At 45.1% G+C, this 12,277-nt stretch overlaps 1 protein-coding gene across 1 annotated transcript; it reads left to right on the plus strand.

Annotated features, from left to right (window-relative positions):
- Positions 1–477: 477 nt before the first annotated feature.
- On the plus strand, positions 478–11,345 carry alms1 (ALMS1 centrosome and basal body associated protein). Its single transcript, XM_084568595.1, has 15 exons — positions 478–2,282; positions 2,416–2,575; positions 2,751–3,902; positions 3,990–4,105; positions 4,414–5,362; positions 5,474–5,578; positions 6,195–6,350; positions 7,184–8,070; positions 8,315–8,438; positions 8,655–8,870; positions 8,939–9,213; positions 9,560–9,725; positions 9,843–9,900; positions 10,868–10,967; positions 11,072–11,345. Exons 1-15 carry the CDS (start codon positions 486–488, stop codon positions 11,114–11,116), a joined length of 6,306 nt encoding a protein of 2,101 aa, XP_084424721.1. The 5' UTR covers positions 478–485; the 3' UTR covers positions 11,117–11,345.
- The last annotated feature ends 932 nt before the right edge of the window (positions 11,346–12,277 follow it).

Here is a 12,277-nt window from a genome sequence, read left to right on the forward strand (position 1 = left end):
CGTCTCCTCGCTTGCCAGCAGAGGAAGATGTGAATCAATCTGTCGGACAAACAACTACAAACCAGGCGGAAGAACAAAGCAGCGCCAGCCAAGACCAGATGCAGCCCAGGCTAAAAACAAATGACTGGATGCCTCAGCAACCAGGGGGCCACTCTTTGCAGCTAGGTAAACACACTGAATAAAATTATTATTGCAGGTAGCGATGAATGCGGCTGATGAATGTTTGCTTCTTGTGGGTGAGCATTTTGTGTGTCATCAGAATTTCAGGACAGTAATTTGTCTCCTGCCCTTTCACTGCTGCCTGTAACCTCAGGAGTGGAGCACAACTTCCCTGAATATTCTTTATTCCAGCAAAGTGACACCGAGTTTGCCCCTTTAAGGTAAAAAGGACATAAGTTTACGCAACATATGAATAATGAGAAATGTATAATTAATCAATGGACAATAATTTATTTACTTTTTCTAGGGCATACCCTGACGTGTCCATGGCGTCGGAAAGGTTTCACTTTCCATCCCAGGATCGCACCACTCATGTCTCTGAATGTGACTCATTATCTCAGCACCCTTTAACCCAGGCAACCATCCTTTCTGAAGAAGGAGAAATCAGCTGCTCTTCTATCTCGCAGCACAGTATATCACCCGGGGAACAAGGCGAACAAGAGGAAAAGATTGCTTCAGCTGATGGCAGACGGGGAACACCACCAAGAGATGAAACGGGTAGCAGAATAAAGGAACCAGAGACGAGATCTAATCCCCCAGACAATCCAGTAGGAGAGCTTGTCGAAGATGAGACTTTCTTTCTGAGTAAGGATGTTCGTGCACAGCATCTCCTGGAGCTCTTACAGAAAGATGTCGGCGTGCCAGACAGCAGTAGCAGTGCTGTTTCTTCTTCTTCTGAGACGTCTGTGAAGAGCACTTTGTCTTTTACAGAAGGCCATATGGCTGTAAGAGAGGGTCCTCCAGGTGAAGCTTCTTTTCCTCTGCAGCAGAGACAACAACACGACGGAGTTTCAGACCGCGGCCAGTCGAGAGCACCGTCATCTGAGGTCTGTAACGTCACCGTGGGCTCCCGCAGCACTCAGCCCGATGAGAGCAGTGAAGAGTTACACAGAGAACTGCTGTCTGAAGCTGAATCCAAAAACAAACGGCTAAAAAGTCCCACACCACCTGGTCAGTCTGTTACTCCATCTGTCAGAGAGATGTCTGAAGGAAAGCCAAGTGTGATCAGGTCAAATTTGAGTGGTGCGCCATGGACAGGACCATTTTCAGCGGGTGTCGAACGGATTCACAGAGAACAAGACCTCTGGTCGTCTGGAAACCAAACGGGGATTGATGGGTCCTACCTGGGTTTTCTCCCACAGTCTCAGTCCACTCCAGGGTTTTTTAAGGCCCCACCCAAGACTAAATTAGGCCAGCTTTCAGCCATAGAATCTAGTAAAGAAAGCTCGGATCAGTCAAGCACAGGGACCTCGCCACAGCCAGCTGTTCCTGTAGAAGATGCCCGTGGCCCGGACACAGCACATCAGGGCCAAGAGGATGGTAGCTCTGAAAAAGTCCAGTCTCTCCCAAGTCTCAACTATATACAGAAAGTAGATGCTTGGAGGGCAAATCAGAGTTCAGGCAAGACTTCACTGTTTGATAGCCTGGCACTGCAAGGATTTTCTGGCAACTCTCCCAAAAAGAAAGCTTATGAGGCCGTGTCTGACAAGCTGAATCGCATCCTTAGTCAGCAGGTGAGGAGTTTACAACAGCCTCTTGTTTCAGGTTCCGCCAATCATAACGTCCCACAAAGCTCTTCCACAACTCTGTCTGCGTTGTCTTCTCCAAGACGAGGGGAGGCAGTGGGCAGTACTCCCAGTGACATGGATAACACGGGGTCTGCACCTCTCTCCGCCTCGCCCTACGGCAGGTCACAGTCCCACTCTTCTCTTAACACCGTTGTCATGTCAGCCCACAAAGATCAACAGACGGACAGGCCTTCAGAGAAAGAGAAGACTCACAGTCAGGATGATGCTCATCATCATCATCATCATCCGAGCACTTCACTTCAACCCTTAAATGTCATGAGCCTTGGCCACTTCAGTGATGTGTCACTTGACCGTGATTCGGCTCTTTCGAGCTCCCAGGACAGTTACAGAGGAGTTAAACTGGGAGCTTCTGCTGGAGCCTCCTCTGTCGTCAGCCTGGAGATCGACAACTATGTCCCCCACTGGACTTCAAAGCTGTCAACGTCACCACCGCTTCCCAAGCCTCGAGAGCTCAACATTGATGAACGAATTCCGGTGACTTAAAACTTATAAACTTATACCAACACCGTATATTTCTAAAATTTCAAATGCATATATGCACACAAAACCTTTGTGGCAGATCTAGTTTCTGTGTTTGTATCTGATTATGTTTTTGTCTCTCTTGCAGTTGTATCTCCATAACCTCGGTATAGACCAGTCTCCCTCGACCATCTTAACTCCATTTGCACCCAGAGGACCAATCAGAGAGCCTGAATTCTCTCCTACTGACCTCTGTACAATTAAAGGATCTATTGGAACGTCAACAAAGAGCACTCAGCCCTCTGAAGGTACATTACTTTTAAACTTACCTCGAAAACATATAAGTTAAATGCACCGTTCTCATTCTGCCATAAAAATCTAGGTCCAACCTATTTAAACCAACCATTTTATAAAATAATATTGTTAAATGCGTGTTTATTATCCATAATGAATACGTTTAAAAATATTCCGTTGTGTTTCCAGGTAGCAGTCCCCACAAAAGCGAGTTTTCCAGGTCCAGCATCGTGTCAGTGGACTCCACTATATCCATCCCGTTCAGCCTGGACAGTCTTGGTCCGGCTGTTTCTATCCCAGAGCGAACCAGACGCACCACTCCTCCATCAGATACTGAAGCTGTGCAGCGTCAACCCAGACTGGCAGTCCTGTCACAGTCAGATGAAGACTCCCATTATTCCTCCATACTGCAAAACAGCCAGCAGCAGGACAGCAGTTCAACCAGCAGCCAGAATATCAACGAGCCTGGAGACAAATTTGATGTCACCTTATCTGTCAAGGAAAGAAACACAGGGTCGCTTCTACAAACTAGCCGTAGTTTGGATCAGAGTGTGGAAGATTCTTTCGTTAGCTCCAAAGCCTTGTTGGAAATCCGGAAACTCCTCTCTCATGCAGACAACGTGGTATCTACTGGGTCTTCTGCAGCGTCTTCAGCCTCCCATGCCGCGCCCCATCCTGTCTCTGATGAAGACGTGTTACTTTCACAGATGAAGAAAAGCAGCAGACTCCAGGATTCCTCGTTCTCCTCCTCCTCCTCCTCCTCCTCTTCTGCTGGAGACCTCAGAACTCGTTCCTCACAACTTTGGACCAGGTCCTCGTCCGACTCGATGCTGACTTCGGAGAAACTGCGGCAGAGCTCTGTTGGTCGAGAGAGTGTGACCTCATCAGGGCAACCTTTTATCGCGGCACCTGCCACGATTACACCCAAAACACCTCAAGACAGTACTGTTAGTACTGGCGCAGGGGTATCGCTTGTCCTTTCCGAATCAGCCCGGCGGACAGAGCCCGAGGGCTGCAGTGCTGCACCTCCTGACACAGTCCCAGCACAGCCACTGGTCATCCAGCCTCCGCCGGCCGTGAGTACACAACAGCTCACCTCTACTCCTGTAGACGCAGCACAGATGACAGAGGAGGAAGAAGAGAGGGCAACGCTTAGAGGTCCTGTCCAGAGTATCTCCCCTTCTCCTGTCCTTGAAGAGTCTGATCAGGGAGTGATGAGTGACGGGAGCAGCGAGAGCTCACTAGCGGTCCGAGTGGCGCAGTTACTGCAGAGTGAGTCTTCGGCCACGGTGATGTCCAGTACCCCCAGCGTCACGGACCAAGAGGACAACAAAGCCAGAGGTAAAAGAAGCAGTGACTCTAACACTTTAACATGCATCAGTGGATTGTAGTTTGACTCGTGTTTCATTTATTGATTTGGTTTTGCAGAGTGGATTAAGCTGAAGGTGTCAGGGCAGCAGTGTGAGCCGCTGGAGTTGGACAAAGAAGACAGGAAGCGGATTGAAGAAATCAAGAAAGAGCTGCTGTTAAAAAACCCCATGACGGTAAAGCTCTCATGACGTTCTGCTTATCTTTACAATTTACATAGCTGGCAACTTTAATGATGACATTTTTTACGCTATTGAGCATAAACATTTATTTTATCCCATCTAAATTATCTGAATATTTATATATTTGTTATTTTGATGGCTGCTTCCAATCTCCGGACAGTACAGGTGTCAAACTCAAGGTAATTGGTGTGTTGCAGGCATGGTGTGTCAACAGATGTGTCAACATTTGGACATTTGGACATTTGGTTTGTTGATTAAGTAAAAATCTCACCTGGTGTTTTCTTTTATGTTTCTTCTTCCAGAGCCAGAGCAGCACAGAATCAGAGACCAGTGCAGCGTCCGGTGCTAGAGCCCCGAGGGAGAACAACCAGTCACGGTCAGCGGAGACATTTGCCTCCGTCAGTGACGCTAACAACCAGCCGCTGCTCGGCCCCAGTACGAACCCGCCTCACTCCGCCACGGAGCGTCTTCACCAAGATCTAGAGGCTAAAGTTACTGAGATCGCTGCCAGAGAAGGAGTAAGCCTCTCCACAAAAACCCCTCGGGCCTTCACATCCATCACCATCTCCACCTGCAGGCGCTCTACCTCCCCCTCGCCTTCTTCTTCTTCTTCACCTGCACCTCCGCTCAGCCCAGCTCCAGAGCCCCTCCGCCTGACGGAGCTCTCCACAGACAAAACCCCAGTGGATGAAGAGGAAAGAGCAGCAGCAAGAAGTAGTTTGCACCCCAGAAATGTGACTCAGGAGAGGCGAGACGCCGTGGGAGGCCAGTTTGAAGAGCCTCCTCCACCCTTGAGTAGAGATGATGTGACGACCAAACATGACGGCACACAGTCTTTCAGGAGAGATGACAAGTTATCTGTCAATAACAGCTCTCAGACCACAGGCTCATCCCCTGCTAGGACTGGTCACGTCTCACACGTCCATCTCACTCTGTCCCCCAAAGTTACTGATCACACTTCTTCCACTTGGGTCCACTCCAGTCACGCTCTCTCAAGGCTGCCACGTGAAGAATCTGTCCCCTATAGGCATTCGTCCTCAGCTGCCAGCAGTCCAGACGAGGGCGTGGGTTTGTCCAGTCCGCCTGAGTGGTACGAGACGAGAGAGCCAAGGAGACGACTGTCACCGGACAAACCAGACGCTGCTGCTCTGTTTAAATCCGCTGCGCCTCAAGAACGGACGACCACGCAGTCCTTTACACCACGTCACACACCTGCAGCCTCACCAAGACCTTTTACCACTGAAACACCAGGTCAGCTTTTTATTAACTATTTATCGTAGTTCTGGATTTGAGTATAAATTACAACAGGTTATTTTGTGTGACGTTAACACTGATGTGCCCTCACTCTTCCTCCCTCGACAGTGCCTGCCCTGCTGCCTTATAAACCTCATGGCAGCGAGGAGCTCTTCTACGTCCCTCAGACAGAAGCTGATGTCTCTGACACCACCATGGAGAGCTCCCACCCAGGTACATATCTCTAAATTATAGAAAGCTCTTCCCAGATAATTTAAGTATCGTGGATTAATTCTACGTTCAAACTACAAGCGGCAAAGTTAGAAAGTTGTTAAGTTTCGCTGAAATAGTCGTCATCACAAACCGGTTGAAACAAACATATAAAACATTTGAACACTTTGAATTGTGTGTGAAACATACGTCTGATATTGGTCTATGAGCATCGTTTCCTCCTTTAAAACATAAACAAAACTAATTCGACTTACATTTTTTGGATGCAGTTACAAAAATATATATTATAACGAATTAAAAGTGAATGAATGAATTCAGAAGATAAATGAATCGTCACTTGAATCTAGAATGAACAGGACTCTGCTTTCCTTCTGTTTCCGTGTGAGCAGCAGCTGGTCCTTTGTAACGTACACCAGGGAGAACATTGATTATTCATGTTCAGGGGCCGGGTGAAACAAAGGCAGAGATGGGGCCCCAGTAGAGAGACCGGGGGGGGGGGAGAGGCCGCTGAAGACGTCTCCTGTTCTGTTCAGCGCCGACCGAATATATTCTGATATCTGTCTTGTTTTAATCCACATTCGACATTATTTAATCCAACTATTTAATTATTAATAAACAGGCTCGGACGACGCCGTGCCTCCTCACTTCAGCAGCGAGGTGCTCGGGCGTCAGGACCCGGGGTTGGACCGCGGAGTCGCCATCAGACACGTAGAGGGGATCTACAGCAAGAGGCTGAAAACGGCCGCCTTCAGGATGAATGAACCCAGACACAGAGGTGAGCTGAACAGCATGCACGCACCTAATGTCAGGTTTCATTATGTTAAATACTTTCTAGAAACAACCATCAGATAAAACTCTTGAAGAGAGAAAGTATTTCTAGCATTTAAAGTTTTTATTACTTGTGTCCAGAAGAAGTTTTACAAACAAATGCTGATAAATAGTTTAAATGCAATACTTAAAAAACTAAATTAGTGAGAATAAAACAGTCAGATATCCTGTTGTATATTATATAATAGGTTTACTAATTTGTGGAGGTTCAGACATTAAAAAAACAACAATTACATCATCACATCAGTCAGTAAACTCACTGATTTATGAACTAATTCCTTCAGCTCTAAGAACCGGAGAGAAAAATAACTTCAGGTTCAGGGAGCTGTAAAGTAGCTAACAATACTGCTGTTGGATTTTTATTTTTATTCACATTTAATAACCCGACCTAAAGCCTGACAAGGGACACATAAAACAGAAAGTTTTACAGCTATCGTTGCTACGGTCTTCAGTTTTATGTAAATCAGTTCTATTTTTTTCTACCTTTGCTGATGCTCGACGCTTTTCAGACCTTAGCGTTTGTGCTTATGGAGCTTTTCTCTCTGGAAGACGGTGGCATATACATATATTAGATATTAATGTTAAAAGAATATTTATCTTTAATTCTTTTCTTGAAACTTTCTTTATTTAAAAGGATTTTTTTGCGTACAGTTACACAGCTACATGTCACTAACCCACTGGTCCATTGCAGCCTCGTTAACAAACCCCTTTCAGGTTTAGTTCACACAGTTATTTATTTGTCTCTACAGCAATAATAATATTACGTTGTCTCCCATAAAGGTGCCTCTGAAAGCTCCCCAGGCTTGAGCCAAACTCCAAAGCTGTCCTCTCAGGTGTCCGTAGCTTTTACCAGAGTGCCTTTACTGAGCAACCAAGAAGTCTCCAAGAGAGACCAGGGGACCAGCCCCATCCAGTTCCAGCATTATCATCAGCCAGAGCCAAGCCGTGAGAGAGTTGAGCGTCTTCACGTCCTCCAAACGTCAGTCCGTCAGAGAGGAAGAGAGGGACGCCAGCCGAGGAGGGGCTCTGATCTTCCCGAGTCCTCCTTCCAGCAGAGCAGCAGCGCTCTGGACCAGCTGTGGCAGAAGTTCTGTGATCAGTGGACCACGGAGGGAACACGACCGACCCGCGACAGAGAGGAGTCGCTGATAGAGCGTCTAGAGCGCCTGTCTCGTCTAATTCATAGCACAAGGCCGACTAATGTGTCCGGAGCGCAGGAGGAGGGCGGTTATCGTCCAGAGGACAAGTTAGGATGGAGAAGAGAAGATGCAACACTGAGGAGGACAGACGTTAAGAGGACTTTACACGGTGAGGAGAGAGGAGGTAGAAGAGTTGAACCTTCGCAGCCTGAGGAGGACGACAGCCGTGTCTCCTCCTCGTCCACTTTCTCCCACAGCTCCTCCCACAGCTTGCACCTGTCTCCAGCAAACAGAGACGAGTCATCAGAGACGTGGTCCACCATGTCGGGCTCAGTGTCCACCGTGGACACGGCCCGGCTGATCCGAGCCTTCGGCGCCGACAGGGTACAGCGCCTGAAGACCACGCCCAGCCTCAGTAAACTGTACGGCACCATCAACAGGCAGAAAGAAGGGAGGGAGCAGAGGAGAGGAAGAAACACTCCTCCCCTCGTCCTCACGCCGTCAGACGTCACCGGCACTGATGAATCAGTACGTTTATCTGAATATTACTGTCCTCATTCCTGTTATGATGTAGATTAACACGTGTAATAAACTCTGGCCTTCACAACCCCTCAAAGTTTTACTAAAACTGGCTTTAAGGTTTAGAAATAAATAAAACAGAGTAGCAACGTTGATTTCACCTTCGTAAAACACTTCTATGTCTTGACAAATAAATATCAGGTACAGAAGTAGCTCAGAGCAAACTAAACCTATAAACTGACTTTGTCTTCAGGCTGCTGCTGCTGCTGATTCTGCTTCATCAACCAGCGCTTACACCGTCCCATCACACCGTGGCCCGTCCAGGACTCTGGCAGCTAAGAAGACCGTTAAACTGGTCAACAAAGGCGTCCAGGCAGGTCAGTGGAGCAGAGCAGGACCAGCTGATTGATTAACTGAGGCCGTGATGTGATGTGCAGGAGTTTATGACAACTCTTTCCTTAACTGTCTCATGTCTGAGCTTCATCAGTCAACTATAGACATCTATAACAGTCTCAATTTAAATGTGAAGCTATAATAAAAAAAATAAAACGCAGTTTCATGTAAAGTTTTATTTTATTTCATTTTTTCCTCAGGTGACCTGGAGATCGTTAACAACGGAACTCGACGACACACCAGGGACGTCGGGACCACGTTCCCTTCACCCGGTGAAGCCAGAGCTTTGGGGCAGATCTCACCTTCTTCATCCAGCGGGGTGAGAGGAAGAGGAGGACAGAGGAGCCCTTCTAAAACTCACGGCATCCAAAAGCTGAGAAAGAGCAGGAGGAGTCCGTCAAATCGTTACCCTAAAGGTACATCGGCTTCATGTAAAATTCATTGTTTTAATCTTGCCCAGTTTTAACGTCGTGCTTCTGGGCAGGTGTGTCGTGGTTCATCTCTGCTGACAACCTGAGGTCAGAGGCGAGGAAGGAGAACCAGCCGGAGGAGCCTTCGCCGCCGTGGAGGCCGAGCACGGTCTGGTTTGAACCGTACAGCCGAGTCCGTCCGTGGAGAGAGCCGCTCCGACAGAGACGAGTCCTCGAGGACAGGAACGAACAGCACGGTGTGATGCATCCCACTGAACCTGAACCTGAACCTGATCCAGAACCTACAACCAAAACCACATCCTCTGGTCTGGCTCGGGTCTCTCTCCAGGTTAGTTTATATATTTCAGATCAATATTCAGATTTATTCCGACGTTATATGAACACACTTTAAGTTTCAGTGCATTTATTGACCTGAACATGTGAACCAACAGCATTATTATTATTATTATAAATAGGTGATATAGTCATAAAAAGACTTTACTTTCGGTATTTTTGAATCTTTTTGAAGTAAACAGTTTCACAAAAACTACTGAAGATTAATTTGAATATTGCATTTTAAAATTGAGGAAGATTCTGGATGTCCAATGTAAACAGATAATTTTTTTACCACCATAAGCAGCAGACTGCGTCTTTATCTAGTTTTAACCCTCGTATATTCCTCCTCTACGCTGCAGGAGGCTCTGGAGATGAGCCGTCCAGAGTTTCTCTCCCGGTCCCGGCAGCGGGTGAAGCGTCTGGCTCTGCAGGTGGAGGAGAGGAAGCTGCAGGCCGTCTTCACCAGAGAGAGAGACGACGTCTTTAACCAGCTAGGAGGAGCTGAGAGGCTGTTGAGGCCTCCAGGTATTAAACAGTAGAGCGTCTCTGCTCTGTCCACATTTATACCTAATACACCCTCATGTGTGTTGTAATATGTGGAGCGATTAATCAGTTATATTTTGTCTTCTTTCTTCTCTGGAGGCACTGCTCTGATCAGGAGAGCAGTTCCCAGGAAGGAGATGATCCAGAGGTCCAAACAGTAAGCTCATTCTTTTCCTCTTTGGATATTTTATTCAGATATAATTAGTTAAATGAGAGAAGTACAATGCACTTTTATAAAGTAATTGATTCTTGTCGTACAGATATTAAAAGTAGTTTTCTAGACTTGTATTCTAAATCGCTAGTAACAGTATTTCAGCTGAAACGGTTTATTTTTTCACACTTTTCATTGATTTCTTCTATTTATTTTTTTTCGTAATTTATGGTGCAGTCACATGCACTTTGGATAGTCTGCTGGGAGGTTGTGTTTCTGACTTTGGTGTGTTCATGTATTTTTAAAACAGAAACAATATGGATTTTATTGCAGGAAGTGTTTAAACAACACTTTGGCACAACAGTACAGAGTAAAAGACGTCTGTTTATGATAAAACCAACTGTATTTATTTAAAAGTGTAGTGTTAGATGAGAGCAACTTTAACATTTGTAAAAAATGTATACACCATGTTTCTGCAGATTTGACGTCAACAACTTGGCTGAGTGTCGTACTGACACACGATTCTATTTAAGTGTAAATAATTATTTAATCATGATAATAGAAACGTGTCGGTACGACGCTTTCAGATGTTAGGACCAAATTTGTGTCGTTATTAACACTATATGAATAAAATTGAATTGACTTGAAAATGTCTTCTTCTGACTTGGAAGTTGGAACAACAACTCTGCCTCAAGTGGTTGACGTCAAATCTGCAGAAACATGGCGTATGTATTTTGAGCTAGGCTAAATAACAGAAACACTTTAGTGTTTAATTTAATCCAGTTTAACAGAACAACAAACTACATCCTGCAAGTGACTGTGCAGTTGAATTACCACCGTTCTGATGCGGTTTCAGCGTGAACTGAACATTAGAGCAGTCAGGACTGTTATGTTAGAATGTAGAATGTATTTGCCTCTATCTGAGCATTAGGATCAATAATAGCAAGTTTGGTTTTCACTGTTTCTCCTTCAGGATATATGAGAATCTGCCAGAGGTCCAGAGGAGGCGAGAGGAGGAGAGAAGGAAAGCAGAGTATGAATCTTACCGTCTGAACGCACAACTCTACAACAAGGTACAAAATAACGTCTTCATTCACGTGGATCTGTGAACCTTTAAATGGTTCTTTAAATAAGCTCATAAGAGTCAAAATCAAACTTATTGCTTCGTGTCTTTCAGAGAATCACAAACCGAGTCCTGGGCAGGAGATCAGCGTGGCAGTGATCAGACACGTGAACTTGACTGTAGTTTAAATCAGTGAAACATTTTTAATACAGCAACAAAACTACTTATTTTAATATTTTATTTATTTTGACCACATTTTTTTTTTAAATGTTGAGACGTAGAAGCATCACGGACATTTTTTTTAAAAAAAAACTTTTCTAGACGAGTGTAAATTATAGTTGTTTAAACCTGAGAATGTGATTTTAATAAAAGACTTTTACAGACTCAAGACAGTGACGGCTGACAGCGACAAACTCACTTTAATGTCTTTATTGATCAGTTATTGTTTGTGCAACAGCAGGAAGCCACACGAGGAAAGAACAAGGTAAGACAAGTTCAGACAAGCTGCAGATTCAGTACAGATAAATAAATAAATTAATAAACACCTGCACGTTCCTCTTACGCCCGTCACTAGCTAAATTAATGAAATTAAACTTCAAGTTATGACGGTACCCTGTAAACATAAACAAACTAAAACATCAGCTAGTTAGCGTGGATTTAAAATCAGCCATGGCAAATGTGGTGAAGAGTCTTTGGCAAAGATGTAGTTTTGCTTTAAACAACGTTTGGTTGAGACATAAAAATAAGGCGGGTGATCTTTACCACGAGGCTCGCTGCAGGTTTAAGGCTCGGACCGAGTCACGTCAACAGAAATCTCAGCAGAACACAGGAAGTACAGTCGTTTGTGTTTGTTAACATCACTGATACAGCCGGTGTAATCATACCAAACAGTAGGAGGACACGCTAACAACTTACACCACGAGTGTAATAAATATTAAATCATTTAAACTATACAGCGCTGCTTCTTCTTCTTCTGACTAAAGTGCAGTCAATTATCTAAACTAATCTGCAAAATAATTTCAGCCACGTTTTTACACAGTAAATCCACTGAAGTCAATCAGAGCAAAATGTTTTAGTGAAACAGTAACTTAAATCGTCTGTGAAACATCGTGCAGCAATAATTTGCTAAATGTTTGTTAAATGTGCAAATTAAAATCGATTTAATGTCATGTAATCCTTCTTTCCCTTTAGACGGTTATGAAAAACAAAAAATAAAATAAAAAAGGTGCACGCCACAGTGAGACCTGACGAACGCTTACAACACAGCATCAAGAGTCTTCACATCCTGTTCGTCGTTAACAGTGAAACAATGTTTTGGCC

The sequence above is a fragment of the Chelon labrosus genome (genome assembly GCF_963514085.1).
Source record: "Chelon labrosus genome assembly, chromosome: 20".
NCBI classification, from domain to species: Eukaryota; Metazoa; Chordata; class Actinopteri; order Mugiliformes; family Mugilidae; genus Chelon; species Chelon labrosus.